The following is a 17032-nucleotide window of genomic DNA, read 5'->3' on the forward strand; positions in this document are numbered from 1 at the left end:
CGCACCGGCCCATATCTACCCCACATATATTCGTCTCCATCCGCTCGCCGAACCAAACCCTAGCTATTTCCCTCCACTCCCCTCCAGTTCCATCCGCCATCCAAGCTTACCTCCGGCATGGCGGGCAGCGGTTCTGAGTCCTTCACCTCCAGATCCGTCGACCACGAGCTTGTCCCACGGTGCCCCGAGGAGGAGATGGTCGTCCAGCTTGCCCTCCAACGCTCCTGGGAGGCGGTCGCACGACGGCAGCGCTCGGACTCGCAACACTGGCAATCCATTGTGTCTGCACAAGCGGTGCTTGGATCCGGCATTGCTGCCTCACCGGAGGCGGTGCGGTCCGTCTAGCGTCCGAACGTCGTGGCGAAAGTGCAACCCCTCCGTTGACGCGCCGAGCACGAAGCATGGCCGTCCTTGGACGATGTCATGGCGCGGCATGCCCGTCGGGCAAAGCAGCAGGCACGGGATGTGGCGGAGGCCCTCGCGGCAACGGATATTGGAGAGGCGGAGTCACACTCTCCGGCATCCCATAGGGTGCACCAGTGCGGGCGACGCAACCGCTGCATGGTGGACGTCGGCTCCTCCCAGAAAGGATCCCTCATCGAACTCACGTCGACTTGCACTATCCGGGTTACGGTCTCCGACGGGGAAGAGTACGGCATGGGAGACAGCAGAAGCTCGACTCCCGTGAGCCGGCTAGCGTCCCATGTCCTACTCTACCTCGACAGCGACCGGACCAACACTGTGAGGGGCGTAGCCAACCGCCGGACATGGGCACGGCGAATCCAGATGATCTCCGCTTTTAGGTTTACGTCACATGTAATAGTATGGATTTAAAGTTTCAAATTTGAAATATCCAGGTATAGAATGCATTATTTGAGGCGTGACCCGTGGGTGTCCGCGGACGCGCCCGGGGCATCAACGGGCGTTTGAGGGCTGGATTTGCATGATCCGGTTGTAGATGCTCTAAGGAACTAACTTTTTTGTTTTATTCCTTCAACCGGTGCCTAGCCGATCCTTTATCCATCGTAAGTTACTCCGGCCCTAAATATACGCCACCGCTCCGCGCTTGAGTAAAAGCCGCGCCTCTTCCTCACAATGACCCCGCCCTTACAAATTTGCTGGCGCGACATTTGGCGACCGCCTGTCGGCCCTGTCGCCATCTCGTTGCCTCCGTTGCCCCCCGTCGCCCTTCTTCCCGACGTCGAGCCCCTTCGGCCCCCGTCGTCGTCATCAAAATCAAGGTGAAAAGCCGCCGACAAGACCATCGTTGATCCGTCGAATTGCTTTGTTGCTTTTTTGTGAATACGCATTGTTGCGTATCTTTGCATTGTTAGGGTGAAAAAAGAGTTACATGGTGCAGCCCTAGGCGGCGGACGCAAGACGACATTATCTAGGGTGTGGGGTGAGCACAGAGGAGGTTGATTGGCCTTCTTACACTAGATTTAGGTTACAGGGATAACTACTTCTAATCCTCTCACTCTAATTTTCTCACTCCTGCCGGTGCCCATCAGGGCCGGTCCTGAGATTTTGAGGGCCCAGGGCCAAAATAAAACCGGGGCCCCTTCACATATAAACATTGAAATAATAGGAAGAAAGTGGACAACAAACGTGTGATGCAAAGTCATGTTTAATGTGATGCTTGAACTATAACAGTAGGAGCACACTATTTTAGGTATCAAAAAGGACAAAAGACTGTATCAAAATTTAATATCTTTGTATCTTAAAGAACTAATCTATGGTGCTGCAATAGTGAAAAAGTACCCCCATCTAGTTGCGCAAATGGCTAAATCAAGAGTTAATTATCCAGTTGTGCAATTATTGCTTAGTTTATCTAGAAACTAACCGCCATGACCAGCATCCGGAACCTTGTTTTTTGCCTAATCTCTTTGGTATCGACCCCCCCACATGAACATCAGTGTTAAAACGTAGAACGAGAACGATTTTTTTATGTTGAGTAGATCAAGAATGATTAACGATACAAACAGTGAAACTTGTTGATCGGCTGGCAGTACTCACCTTTATAGACACAACACAACACGGCCTGCCACAGATATCCGGCACTCACGGCGTCCCTTGAGATCTGGTCGTCCTGCTTTAGCAAGCACTCCGTTTATCTGCCACAATATTGGAGTGAGGCGAGAAGGCAGCGCCTGTTGCATGCGTGATTGCGATGCATGCGTGTGTTTGTAGATCCGGTGGTTCCGTGCGTGAATGACGGAGATGTATCACACATTCTAATTAGTTCTTTTAGGGTCCATCTACGACGACGCAAAAAAAGGTCCATCTACGGTAATCTTTTTAAGGATCTCCATCTCTGGTAGTTGCGCTAATACTTATGCGTTTGGGCCAGGCCTACTAACCTTTAATTTTTTATTACAACCATACATCATTAGGCCTCGTTCAAACAAAACATCATTAGACCTAATGCAAAGAACATACTTGAGGGCCCTCCAGCTTGGGGGCCTGGGGCGGCTGCCCCCTTGCCCCCCTCCCTCAGGGCCGGCCCTGGTGCCCACAAGAGCGCGCACCGGGTCAATGTTCGAAGGCCAGAGGTTGTTCAAGACCGAGGCGTTGTCGTGCTTTCAGAGGGACCATGTGATAAAAGCGATGATGGAGTTAGTCCCTTTGCGCAAACTTGTCGGTGCTTCTTCTTTTTTTTCGTCGGCTGGCGTATCTCACCTTGCTTGCACATCGCTGCAGGTCACTCTCTCTCTCTCTCGCCGCCGCCGACCTGTTTGATCTCAACGTCACCGGCAGACCAATGCACCTCCACCACATCGCTAGTGTTCGACGAATGACCTAGATGAGTTTTTTGTTCGTTTCTTTGTGAACCGAGCCATTTGGATTGAACCTAGCCGGTTTACATTGTAGATGAAGAGGTTGAGGGAGATGGCCTTGGAGGACTCGTCGTCGTCCGAAGAGGAAGAAGACGACGATGACTTTGAAACCGTTTTAGGCATGATTTTCAACGATGATGTTCGGCGGCTGAGGAGAGGATTACAGTTTGATCGCATACACATCAACCGTTATAGAGCGAAGGGTCATGCCAAGATCATAAGAGACTACTTTGACCCAAATCCAAATTATCCTACTTTTGTCGGCGCTTTCGAATGAGCACAAGTTTTTTTTTTTTGACCATTGCAAAAGCCGTTGAGAGATATGATGACTGGTTCAAGCTCCAAGGAAATGCATGTGCAGAGATAGTGCAAGCCCTCTCATGAAGTATATTGCGGTTGTTCGAGTCTTGGCATATGGGTGTTCGGTCGATGCAATTGATGACTACGTCCGTATTGGTGAAGACACAATCTTGGAGGCGGTTCGCAGGTTCACTAAAGCAGTGATCGTTGTCTTTGGCCCGGGGTACTTGAGAGCACCAACCGAGAAAGACACCCAGAGGCTGGTGACTGAGAGTGAAGCAAGAGGATGGTCAGAGATGGTTGGATCACTTAAGTATATGCACTAGAGATGGAAGAATTGTCCCGGGGGATGGAAGGGTCGGTACAAAGGTCAAATCAACCATCCAACGATCAGTGTTGAGGTAGTTGCATCGAAGGATCTTTGGATATGACATTCATTCTTTGGTTTGCCTGGCTCACACAATGACTTGAATGTGCCGTCGAGATCACCACTGTTTTCTAGGCTTATTACAGGTGAACCTCCTCCTTGCAACTACTCGGTCAACGGGCACAACTATTCGATGGGTTACTAGCTTACGGATGGCATCTATCCACAATGGACTACCTTGATCAAAACAATTCCACGTCCAAAAGGTAACAAAAACATTCAGTTTGCCCAATGTTAAGAAGCTGCTAAAAAAGATGTTGAGAGAGCCTTCAGTGTGCTTCAGAAGCGCTTTGCAATTGTTCGTGACCATGTGGCCCTGTTGAGTAGTGAAAGTCCAAGGTTCTATGGCGGATCATTAGTTGCTTCATGATGTTGCATAGCATGATCATTGAAGACATGAAGGATATGCATGAGAACTTTCGGTACATCACCAACAAAACTCCGGTTGAGCTAGTGTATGATATGAACAGGGGTCCTGGCATTCCTTGAGGAGCACCGCAAGGTCGAAAACCGTCAAGTTTATGCTCAGCTCCAACAAGATCTTGTTATCTTAGCGAATCCTAGTTGTTCTATCACATGCTAGTTGCTATATTTGGACCATTCAGCATGTTTAAATTTAAAAAATTCAATTTATAAACTGTACTCGTGATTTGGTTGAACATTCAAATTTATGTTTAGTTTCTGTATGTCTGCTAATATGTAGTTGCAATTTATACTAGAATTGCAAGACTTAGAAAAAATGAAAAATATACTCCGCTAAATATAGGGGATCAGTTAGGTCCGGTCAAAACTTAATGGAGTAAATATACTCTACTAAGGGCATGTACAATGGTGCTATCTTAAGAGTGCCATGTAGGATAAATGATGAGGTGGAGGAGAGAGAACTCATAAGAAAAGGTTTGTCTTCTTTTATTTAAGAGAGAATAAGAGGTGATCTCTTAACACAATATGTCTCACCATGTTTTTATGAACAGCTAGTTATTGAAGATAAGGCTAAGAAGTGACCCTTTGTAAAACAATTTTTTTGTCATCTCTAAATTACATGCAAGACTTGAGATAAGACCATCTTATCAACCATTGTACATGCCCTAAGCTTTTACTCCACTGGATACTTCACTATTTTTGGAGCATCCGTTAGAAATGTCCTAAGTTCCTTATTGCTTGATTAATGACCTCTGGCGCAACCTCTCAGCGCGTCCTGGTGCACCCTCCCTGCCAATGTCAGCACCAAGAAGAAGATAGAGCATATGTCTTCAAAAGAAGAGAGGTGAGTGCAAGAGCTGAATCTAGAGTGATAATGGTGGAGCTAGGATGATTATGAGCTAGAGGAAGCGATGCATATGCAGTGCAAGTATCTAGTGTATGCATGTGTGATGTTCAATGAAAGAATCGCAATGTAATGTTTGGTTGCCGTGCTTGTGCAATGTGGAGATCAGCAATCTTGCCGCATTTTGCCAAACTATTCAAGTTCCAAGAATTTCAATGTTCTCTATGCTCATGAAAACAACCCGAGAGCTCACAAAATCCAGGCTGTAAGGGAGTTTAGTAAGTGAAGGGATTTTCAATGGTAAACCATTTTTACCAAGGGTCTCTGTAGGCCAATCAATGCAAGGGACAGTGAGTCTGAATAAAATCGGCGTAATCTTCCGTCATTCTCTTCAGCTCTGATGTACATCTGAGCTCGCTAGGTTCATAAACCTAGTATCATCACACCGTAAAATTGCCTATATGATGTTCAAAACTTCAAATAGTGCCTGTACTGTGAATAAAACTTCAAGAGAGATCCTCTAAGAAAACACTGCAGATGTCCAGAAACATCACAGATTGTCAACTTACTATTCTTGCTATCAACAAACTTATTTGACTTGGCAAGAACCTTGACCTCGGCTACTATTCGGATGTTTAAATGAACCTCCCTAAGAATCGGGAAAAAATCTATGAGACCAGGTCCTTTTTTCATCAGGTTAGACCCATCTAAACAAATGACACGTGTACCATACGAATCTTGGAGTAAACTCTGCATCTTCTTCTAACACCCGTCCAATTCAATGTCAGTCGCCTCGAATTTCAGACGACGGAGAGTCCCGACGCTGCTAACCCCTACCACAACATCAGCATGAAGTACATGATCGCCCAAGGCTGCAAGGCTACAAGGCCAGTAAAACAGCTAGCTCCACCCGTGAGGAATTGAGCAAGTTGTAGGAGGAAAGGTTGCTCGAAGGATGAAAGGCACAGAATAATGGTGAGAGATTAGATAGGATTGGATTTGGTTAATTTCTAGCTCAAGGGAGAATTAGCATTTTGGCCAAGACTGACAGCTCCTTTTGTATCCAGAGAAAGCAGCTATGCCTGATTGTCGGCTCATGTCAGCCATCACCGGCAGTTTGGTGACCGTGGCCAGGACCAACAGCAACGGGGTGCACCTTGGCATGAAACTATGTGGGGACAGAGATTTATTCGACCGCATCGTCATGGTTTGCTCGCCGACTAGCACACTGGCGCTATTGATGAGATTGTATTTGATAACTGTAGCAGGGACGAAGACCCAGAGTTTGCTCCAAGATTCATATTGTACACATGCCATTTGTTTAGATGGGTCTAACTTGATAAGAAAAAATACCCGGTCTCATAGAATTTTCTCTCTCTAAGAATCCTATGTAGAGAAAGGACAGAAATACACCAGGTATGATTGGTCCCTGTGGAGATATATACTCCATCATAGGCATCAGATTTGCATAGCAGAAAATCCGCATGACACTACTATTGTAAAACAATATTACATGGAAATATTTTGGTCTAGTTTGATGTATAATTGTGTGGGGAATTCGGATTATTTTCAAACATGCAAGAAGTATTTAGCTACGCAATGCAATTCTAAACTCTGACAGCAGTAATGAAGTACCGACCAAAAGGGAGAAATTTGTACCAGCTATGCCAGAAATGAAAGTGCAATCAAATTCCCACTTCGGATGGAGTCCACATAACCTGCAGAAAGGGATCAAGGAACCCAATGAAATCCTTCCAGATCAAATCAAAAACTGAACCAGGAAGAAGATATATGGACCATCATGCCATACGAAGTGCAGAAACCATAAAAATCAGAAAGAATATACAACGTTGCCCAATTGCTGCACCAAGAACCACCTCAATTCATGTCTGTGGATCGCCACTCCACAATTTACCAGTTAACCGAGCTAGGGAATCAGAAAATAACCAAAACCATATAGAAGGAAAAAGAGGGCAAATAGCTCAATGAGCAGATTGGTGCAGCAGGAAATCATCGGGGGAAGAAGCAACGAATTGTAGAGGAGTAGAGAGGAGGACGCATATTGCCGCTTGTTCACCTGTTGTGCTTCTGATAACAGCGGAAGACATGCGAGGAACAAAGCAGACAAAGAGTAGGTTGCACCAGAAGCAGCCTCCAGAATGAAGAAAGGCTGCAGCCGGCCAGCCTGACAACGCGTAGACTGCCGACAACCAACAAACGCACTCACGCCACCGCTCCACCGAAGCACCGTCGAGACACACCAAGCAGCGCAGGAGACGGAAGCAGCAGCACCCACCCCAATTTTCTTCTTTTCACCTAGTGGTAAACGACACAGGAGACAGAAGCAGCGCCCCCACCCCAATTTCCTCCTCTTCACCTAGTGATCAAAGACACGTGAGACCGATATAAAACCACCGCGCTGCTAATGACTAATGAGAGCCTCGGGTGTCAGGCATGTATGTGGGCCGATGCGGTGAAAACAGTTTAGTCACTCGCAACTGAGCCCCCACACATTACCCTTCCTCTCCCCACACCAATACCCCCAGCCCACACCGTCCAGCCTCTGACCAAATGGGCCCAGCAGTCGCCCACGATCCGGTCAAAATCATGCACATGAACGAAAATCCCTAGACTCAATCGATCCTGGGAGCTCCAACCCCAGGGAGCTTAGTGATATAAAGGATGATGTATGTATTTATGGTTCAGGTGAGATCGCTCTGGAGTAGTGTGGAAACAGATGACGTTCTTGCTTCAGCACGTGATCTGTTCCTGACGAGCACCAGCAACGGACGAGGGCCTGACGAGCACCAGCAGCGGGACCAGTGCGGACGAGAGGAGCACCAACACCAGCGCGGACGAGAGCTGACGAGACGAGCACCAAAACCAGCGCAGACGAGACGGGAGCTGACGAGCACCAGCAGCGAATCGGGAGCGGAGGAGATCCGGCCAGAGGTGGCGGCCGTGGGCAATGCGGCCCGAGTCGTGAGCGGGATCCGGCACGTGGACAGCAGGATCCGGCGGGATCTGGCGGCTGGAGGCGGATGCCGGCTGAAGGCGACGGCGGCTGGATCCAGCGGGACGAGACGAGGTGGAGGCGGCACCAGTTCATGTACTCGCACCCAGAGTCCGCGTGCGGGTTGGCGACCAGGAGCCTGGCCAGGGTGGCCCCTATCACGGCGTTCGGGGCGACGAGGAGCTGGATGGAGGCGAGCGGCGCGGCCACCGGCGAGCCCGAGGGGCTCCAACGCCAGCATGCTAGCCGCCGCGGCCTGGAGGTGGAGATGCGCACGAAGGAGCGCAGCCTCCGCGAGGCGCATCTGGCGCGAGCGGCTGCCACGCCCGCGACGTGGATCGGCGCCTCAATCCAGCGACGAGCCCCCTGCTTCGAGCGAGTAGGGCGAGACCGGATACAGCGGGGGCTGAGACGGGATCCAACGACGGGAACAGAAAAAAAATTGGATCATGAGGACGAGTTGCGGCCGGCGTCCGGAGACCTAAACCTACGCTCTAATACCATGTTAGGAAAGCAACTTGTCTATATTGAAGGCCTAAGGGGCATATATATATTACACATGACTTGAGGTGCAAAGAAAGTAAACATAGACTAATAAGGACTCCTAGACTAAGGCCCTGTTTGGAACCACAATAGATTATAATAATCTGGATTATGAAGATAGATTATATAATTTGGTTTATAAAAATAATCCAGGTGGGCATGTTTGGAGGCCAGATTATATAAACTGTAATTCAGGTTTTACATTGTACAATGACATGTCTGCCCTGTTTATAAAAATAGGATAGTGACGGTGACAGTAGGTAATTATCACCAAATTTACAAGGTAATAGGTCATTAGTAATCCATAATCTGATTTTAGCTGGGGTAGAGTAGATTATGAGTTTTTAATAATCTGGTCATCTAGTTTTTAAAATCTACAATATAAACTGTCCTGTTTGAAAACATAATAGATTATAAAAACCAGATTATATAATCTGGGTGGTTCCAAACAGGGCCTAATACTAGTACTTCCTAACACTTGCTTCAGGTTTAACCTTAGTTTAATGCAGTATTTCAAACAGAGCCGCCATTGTTGTTTCAGATCATATCCTCAATAAAGAATTTAGTTCAGTTGCCTGTCAAGAAGATTGCATCCTACTCTTGGAGCGAGGAAAGCCCCGTATACACTCAAGGTCAACACATCAGCCAAGATTGGGTTAATCTGAAGCTGTGTAGTCAGTGCATGGAATTTGTGTAGTGCGGTGCTATGCTATATACTTTGCTCTGTTTCTTTATCTCTGCAAGAACTGACAGTTTAACTGGCAGTTTGCGAAGTTACGAAACCTAAGGTAGGTATGGTTAACCAAGTGGCATTGCAAAACTTCCAGATACTCCTGTTGTGCACATTTTGTTTGGCTAGTGTGGCCCAAACGCCAGTTCAAACTTTTTCATGGTGTTTGAAAATAGTACTACCATGACGTCAAAAGCACAATGTGATGACAAATGCTAGTACCATAACCCAAGACGCCCAAATTGCAAACATCACCCACTGGATTATCACATGTTTCTTCCAAAAGAGAACTGTCATGTATGAGGAGTCATGGATTATGGAAGGCCTGCACCTGAATATTGTATTGAGTCGGAAATGTAGAAAGAAAGGGAAAAAGCAGCAAACTCATGCATTCAGTAAGACTATCGTCCACAGTGCACCCTGCGTAGCAGCCATCTGATCTCCTCTTGGCCGAAGCTACCCCCCTCCTGCTTTAACTTCCACCAAACTTCACGACCCATGGGAACCTTGTATACATGAGCCTTGATGAATTCTGTTTCTGAGGAAGATAGAACTGTGCTTAGAGTAAGTTGGGGTGCAGCCAGCCCCCTTTGTAGCAGCCAACTGTACATCAACATCTTAAGTTTGCTTTTGTCCACAGTGAACTCTAGGTACCGTGGGAAAGCGGGTAGAGCTCTCGGGGGATAACCCACCACATGTACAAGGAAGGATATCTTATAAGCAATGGCGTCCGTCTTCTGATTCAGAATCCGAGGAGCCATCTTCACCATGTGAGCTACATCTTCTGGGTCCAACCCTTTCTCCACTAGTTTGTTGTACCGATCTTGCAGGTTGGCACCTTTTCCACGGATAGCTTTGATTGCCTTCTCCATATCTTCCGAGCCTTCAACAAATCCTATGCGTCTTAAGAATTCCCTCTTCTCCTTGACACAGGGTTCAGGTTTACATCTTGGTAATCTGCTGACCTTTGAGCCAATCTTATAATTCATCAACTGACGTGGTTCCTTCATTATGATCCTCCGCAGCCGTGCCTTCCCCACATTGAGTTGCCCAAGAATGGTGCTCGCGGCCTTCATGGGGGCAGCAGCGAATATCCATCCGTGAGAATCCAGAAACTTCTTCACATCATCATGGCTCATACCAATGTCATGTAAAAGAAATGATCCCGTCGATATGTTCCAACCGACATCCTCACATTTAAGATTGGGGTGGTTCAGAAGAAGATCAAGTAACTCCCTTTTTCCAGATCCCATGTTTTGCATGTTGGAAACCACTTCACGTAGCCTCCCACCAGACCATTCCAACAACAAATCTGGATGTTTCCTCACCGCTTTACCAATCTCATCCTTGGTGAACCCAAAATCACTCCAGAACTGAAGAGCTTCGACTATCTTTTGCCAATTATAGGACTGATATTCAGCGAGGAACTGGCCGATCCAGTCTGGCTGAACCCCAATGTCGTCCAGCCACTGCAAGAACGTCTTCAGTTCCACAGCCGGGTCATGAACCAATACGGTAGGAGTAGAGATCACTAGTTTGATCACAGTGGCCTTACCGAAGCCTAGACCCTCAAGGGCCTCGAGCTTAGATTCAAGAACGCCCTGGCCAAGACTAAACACCTCAGCAGCCTTCAGGTATATCTTTCCAATCTTGTCATGCGCAACGCCATAGCTGTATAGTGCACGGTAGCTCTCGAGCAGCATCCCGGCATCGGCGAGGAATGTGAGATCCTGCGGTAAGAGGGGATCGCACTCGCCCGACCTGATGCCGATGCTCTCAAAGAAGGGCCTGAACTCGTTGACAGGGCGGCGGTGGAACAATCGCACCAGCGCCTTGCTGACCTTCTTCTTCACTTTGGACCTGAACCTCGGCCCCTCTCCATCCTGATCAGCGGCCTTCGTCACCGTCTTGTTCACCTTCTCCAGCAGCTCGCTGAGGAAGATGGGAGAGCGCTCGCTGATATGATTGGCGTCGGTGAGGCACAGGCCGCGCTTGACATGGAGGTAGTCCCTGAAAGTTGTCTGTGCGGCGCGGTGTACCCATCTGTTCAGCATCTCTTGCCTGGCCTCGTCCCCATCCTCCTCCTCCTCCCCGCCGTGGCCGGGGCTGGGAGCGGCGGCGGAATAAGGCCGCGGTCCAATGGTGAGGCCGATCGAGCCGACCCAGCCGGACGAGGACGATGAATTTTGGGCGCGCCATCTTGGAACTCCGGACCGGAGGGCTGCCCATGCCCATCCCATCGTCCGCAACAACCGCGATTGGAGGAGCGCGCCTGAAGCGAGCTTCCCTCTATGCTGCGTTCGGGAGGGGTCAGACAAGAGATGGAAGGAGCCGCTTTTGGACCAACTGGGGACGGCGGCGGCGACCGGTGGCGGCAGACGGAGCTGAACCCAGGCGGCGGGCGGCGGATCGAGGGTCGTGCGGTGGTAGAAGGCGGCGGATAGGCTACGGAGCGAGGTCCAGGCGTAAACGGGATGCCCGCACGCGGGTGCGCGGCGGGAGGAGAGGCAGAGGCCGGCACGACGGCGATGGTGGCTGGAGAGGAGATTGGTTTTGTTTTTTTCGTTTTTGAGAAAAGGCTGGAGAGGAGATGTGCGAAGATCCAAGCGATCCATTTTGTTGGGCTGGACCGATACCAAATGGAAAGGCCCGGAAAGTACACTTATCCTCTTTTTTTTCTGGAAAAAGAGAAAGAAAAAAAAAACGCACTTCGGTATTTCCAATTTCCGCGACGAGTGTTGTGCGCCAACTTTGGACTCAGAGGTCAGAGCTATGGTTCCTTGGGATTCTCGAGAGAAAAAGAACTAGGTCCCTTGGAAGTTCTTAAAAAGAACCTATTATCCTTGCCGAGAACAAGTTTGATCACTCTTCTATATATATACACACATATATATATGTATATATATATATTAATAAAGAAAATATGTATTCTTAATTTGTCATGCTATTTTATGAAGAAAAAAACTGATGTTTTTGACATTAAATCCGTAATACGTATTAAATATTTTTTAAATAATCATATCTCTCAAGCCGCAACTCTAAAATTAACATGTTATATGTGGATTTTGATTAGAAAAATATGTAGAATCTAAATATGGTGTTATTTTACCTATTAATCATTTTAGAAATATTATCTAAGATGCAATCTTTATCAATATTGTATTATCCGTCTTTCTTTCATATCGGTACTGATTTGGATTGTGGATGAACATCTCAACAAAATCAGGATTAGTGACGAAATTGAAGATCACTTGACCGTTTCTTTCTACGTACTAAATCTACATGCAAACCGTGTTTAAATATAAGACCTGTGAAATCTTGAACTGCGTTTTTTTAGGCTAAGTTCGTCTTTGTTTGGGTCGTAGCTATAAATACTTAAATTATAGATCACTTTTTGTGAATTAAGAGTGTCTGGTATTTTTTTCTGTTGCAACACAACGGACCCTTTTCCTAGTATGTACCTATATATATAAGGGCTCCCTTATTTTTTGCATTTTTTTCAACGGCTTTGTGAATTTGACATGTGGTAGCTGGGGAATAGTGCCATGAACAGTAATTGCACTCATTAATTAATGGTGTGCGGTAATCCTACTCAGTTATCAGGGTCAACTGTAATTACGGATGAATAGTATTTGATGCACCGAGTACTTCGCATTGCACGAACAATGTTTCTAAAAAATACGAACCAACTTAAACTTTTTTCTGTATGTAGTAATTGTTGACGAATTAGGCACAATTTCCATGATTAATTTCAGAATATAAAGCATGACGATAGCAGCTATTAACATGTGAAACTCTAACATACTAGATGCAGCAGACAACATGAATAGCAGCAAGACCATGTAGCAAAACATGTACGCATCTAACATGTTCATCAGGCTAACGGGAACACGACGCGTACCGAACGTTTGTAGAGAAAGCAGATGTGTTCGGTGCAGAAGCATTTGTTGACGATGACGTTGGCGATGACGGGACGAAGTAGACGACGCTTGAGGCGGCGGTACGCAGCACCGCCCGACTTGCGTGGTAGACGACCCGTTGTGGAAGCAGCGAGCAGTCGCGCAAAAAGCTTCCCAAAAAACTAATTCGCCCTCTCCCGTACAGGATCGCAAAGGCGACTGGTTCCGAAGACCTGCTCTCCCGTTCGCCGTTGGACGCCAGCGCTCGGGATGAGGTAGACTACGATGGCGGCGCAAGTTGTGAGACGAGGCAAAACCCTAGATGGTTTTCAGTGTGTCTTTGGCCGACCCCGATAAGTTGTATATATAGGAGGACCAAGGTCGGTTCCGTGTCGCGATTACGTCTCAAACCGACTTGGTTTCCAAGTCGTATACTTACTGGATAAGTAATTAACTTGTCTGCCAAGACATAAAAAATAAAACGGCAAAAGGTAGTCGCGCCCCAGCAAGGCATCGGACCGGATTTTGGCGGACCATTCACGCGCATGTCGCACGTACGCCCGGCCCGGCCCGGCCAGGCAAGCGAGCGCACGCGTGTGGTTCTCTCCTTTCTCTTCTCAACACACACTTAGAGTAGTAGGGAGAACTCACTATATAAAGGGGTCCAACACTTCCTCCAATAGCGCTATGGGACTAAACTTTAGCATACAAAACATCCAAAGTTTGACAAGATAATAGCATGAAACCATCAAAAATTATAGATACGTTGGAGACGTATCAAGCATCCCCAAGCTTAACTCCTGCTCGTCCTTGAGTAGGGAAGTGATAAAGAATGAATTTTTGATGTGGAATTCTACCTAGCATAGTTGTCCTTTGCAACTTCTTTCATGTGACATGAATGTTCAGATCCGTAAGATTCAAAACAATAGTTTGCTATTGACATGAAAACAATAATACTTCAAGCAAACTAGCAAGGTAATCATGAACTTTCAAAATAACAAGGCCAAAGAAAGTTATCCCTACGAAATCATATAGGTTGGCTATGCTCCATCATCCTCACACAACTAATGTAAATCATGCACAACCCCGGTATTGGCCAATTAATTGTTTGTGCACTCTTACTTTCTCAAACTTTTTATAACTATCACGCAATACATGAGCGTGAGACATGGATATACCACTATAGGTGGGATAGAGTGTGGTGGTGGTTGTGAGACAAAAAAGAGGAGATGGTCACATTGACTCGGTGTATTAAAGGGCTATGGAGATGCCCATTAATAGATATCAATGTGAATGAGTAGGGATTGCCATATAAAGGATGCACTAGAGCTATAAGTATGTGAAAGCTTAAAAGAAGAACTAGTGGGTGTGCATCTAACTTGCTTGCTCACGAAGACCTAGGGCATTTTTGAGGAAGCCCATCATTGGAATATACAAGTCAAGTTATATAATGAAGATTCCCACTAGCATATGGTGGTGACGAAACGAGAGGTTCTCAATCATGAAGAACATGATGCTATTATGAAGCACAAGTGTGGAAAAAGATAGTAGCATTGTCCCTTCTCTCTTTTTATCTTTTTTTTATTTTTTATGGGCTCTTGGGCCTCTTTTTTTTCTCTTTTTTTTATTTGGGCTCTTTTTTTTCTCACATGGGACAATGCTCTAATAATGATGATCATCACACTTTTATTTACTCACATCTCAAAGCTTAGAACGATGATGACTCTATAGGAAATGCCTCCGACAGTGTACCGGGATGTGCAACGATCTAGCTTGGCATATGACGATGAAACATCTCGCTAGCTATCTTACGATCATGCAATGGCAATATGAGAGTGAGGGCACAAGTCATGAGATGGGACAGTGGGAGTTGCATGGAAATATATCTCAGAATGGCTATGAAAATGCCATAGTAGGTAGGTATGGTGGTTGTTTTGAGGAAGACATATGGTGGGTTTGTGCACCGGCGAGAATTGCGCGGCACTAGAGAGTCTAGCAATGGTGGAAGGTGAAAGTGCATCTATACCATGGACTCACATTAGTCATGAAGAACTCACATACTTGTTGCGAAAGTTTTTATTAGTAATCGAAACAAAGTGCTAAACGCATACTCCTAGGGGAAGGGTTGGTAGGTGTTAACCATCGCGCGATCCCGACCTCAACACAAAGGATGACAATCAATAGATCAATTATGCTCCGACTTCCTAACATAGCGGTTCACCATACGTGCATGCTACGGGAATCACTAACTTCAACACAAATATTTCTACATTCACAACTCCTTACTAATATAATTCTTAATATTACCAAATCCACGTCTCAAAACTAATTGAGAGAAATCAAGACTTCTCTTTCTACTCAATGCACATGAAGATGGAGGTTTTTGTATCCTCTTTGGGTACCTATCACCTTTGGGACTACTTTCATAGCATAAGTCAACTACCAAGTCATGCACCGCCGTGCTCTAAAAGATCTAAGTGAAGCACATAGAGCAAAATTATCTAGCTCAAAAAGATATAAGTGAAGCACTATGAGCATTCTAGCAAAATCACGATGAGTGCATGTCTCTTTCTAAAGGTATGCAGCAAGGATGATTGTGACACAACAAAAAGTAAAGACTCCTACGATACAAGACGCTCCAAGCAAAACACATATCATGTGGTGAATAAAAATATAGCTCCAAGTAATGTTACCGATGGATTGAAGACGAAAGAGGGGATGCCTTCCCGGGGCATCCCCAAGCTTAGGCTTTTTGGTGTCCTTGAATTTGTCTTGGGATGCCTTGGGAATGCCCAAGCTTGAGCTCTTTCCACTCCTGATCTCTTTTTCCATGAGAACATCACCCAAAACTTGAAAACTTCACAACACAAAACTTAAATAGAAACTTGTGATATCATTAGCACAAGAAAACAAACTACCACCTCTTTATGTACTGTAGCAATCTTGAATTCTATTTATATTGGTGTTAGATTACTGTATTCTCACTTTTCCATGCCTAGTACCCCCTGATACTATCAATAGTTTCATCAAAACAAGCAACCAACTCAACAAAAACAGAATCTGTCAAAAACAGACCAGTCTGTAGAAATCTGCATACTTCGTATACTTATGGTACATCAACAATTATGAACAATTATGAATGCCTGGGCAAAAGGCATATCAACTAGCAGCAAAAAGAATCAACTCAAAATCTCTTTCTGAATAAAAATGAAAAATCATCTCGTGATCGAAAAGTTTCTGTCTTTTTCCAGCAGGATCAAACAACCATCACCAAGACTAGTCATAAAGGTTTTGCTTGGCTCAAACACAAAAGAAACACAAAAGACACAACCATAATAGAATTATGATGGTGTGGACGCAACAAAACAGAAAGAAAAAGAAATAAATTCATTGAGTTGCCTCCCAACAAGCGCTATTTTTTAACGCCCTTAGCTAGGCATAAGGCGATAGAATCACGTATCGTCGTCTTTGGTGCTCAAACCATAAGTAGCGTGATCACTTATCATCTTAAGGTTTTCATCTTTCTTGCTATATGAATCACCACTATTTTTGGGAACAAAAAGAGACTTGGTGATTTTATTGTGGGAAAAATTTGGAGTATTCTACACAACGGCAAAAGCGGAACCCAAGTTGGTTATAACATCCTCTAGTTTGCCAATCCTAGCGGAATCATGACCTAGTTTTTCGTTAACTGTGGGTTCCTTCTCCTTTAAATTTTTCAAAATCATTCCCACCTTGGATCCGTACTGAGTGATTTGGTTGTGGATCTTTTTATCCAAATTCTCAATGAGTTCGATCGTAGCAACTTTATTTTCAATGACGTCCAGCCTACGCATCACATGTTCCAGAGTTAAGGTAGTTCCATTAACCATGAGTGGGGGGTGAGCCTACCAAATTTATTACAGCTTCGTAAGAATCAACGGTATGGCTACCGAGGAAATTTCCACCTACGATGGTGTCAAGAATATACCTTTTCCAAGGAGAAACACCCACATAAAAACTGCGAAGCAGGACGG

At 45.9% G+C, this 17032-nt stretch overlaps 2 protein-coding genes and 1 long non-coding RNA gene across 4 annotated transcripts; 1 reads left to right on the forward strand and 2 right to left on the reverse strand.

Moving 5' to 3' along the window:
- Positions 1–4452: 4452 nt before the first annotated feature.
- Positions 4453–7496, reverse strand: LOC123424550. 2 transcript variants are annotated; one of them, XR_006621702.1, is made up of 3 exons: positions 6909–7496; positions 6491–6549; positions 4453–4776 (listed from the first exon to the last, which is right to left on the reverse strand). It is a non-coding gene; the product is annotated as an uncharacterized LOC123424550 (long non-coding RNA). The 2 variants fall into 2 exon arrangements; XR_006621701.1 differs by having other exon boundaries at positions 6491–7496.
- A 7-nt stretch (positions 7497–7503) lies between these two features.
- Positions 7504–8727, forward strand: LOC123424540. The gene is made up of 2 exons (XM_045108174.1): positions 7504–8331; positions 8607–8727. The coding sequence occupies exons 1-2, from the start codon at positions 7873–7875 to the stop codon at positions 8619–8621; spliced, it is 474 nt and encodes a 157-aa protein (XP_044964109.1). The 5' UTR covers positions 7504–7872; the 3' UTR covers positions 8622–8727.
- A 632-nt stretch (positions 8728–9359) lies between these two features.
- On the reverse strand, positions 9360–11747 carry LOC123424560 (transcription termination factor MTEF18, mitochondrial-like). The gene has a single exon (XM_045108193.1). The coding sequence runs from the start codon at positions 11730–11732 to the stop codon at positions 9519–9521; it is 2214 nt and encodes a 737-aa protein (XP_044964128.1). The 5' UTR covers positions 11733–11747; the 3' UTR covers positions 9360–9518.
- Between the last annotated feature and the right edge of the window lie 5285 nt (positions 11748–17032).

This window comes from Hordeum vulgare, chromosome 1H (genome assembly GCF_904849725.1).
Source record: "Hordeum vulgare subsp. vulgare chromosome 1H, MorexV3_pseudomolecules_assembly, whole genome shotgun sequence".
NCBI classification, from domain to species: domain Eukaryota; kingdom Viridiplantae; phylum Streptophyta; class Magnoliopsida; order Poales; family Poaceae; genus Hordeum; species Hordeum vulgare.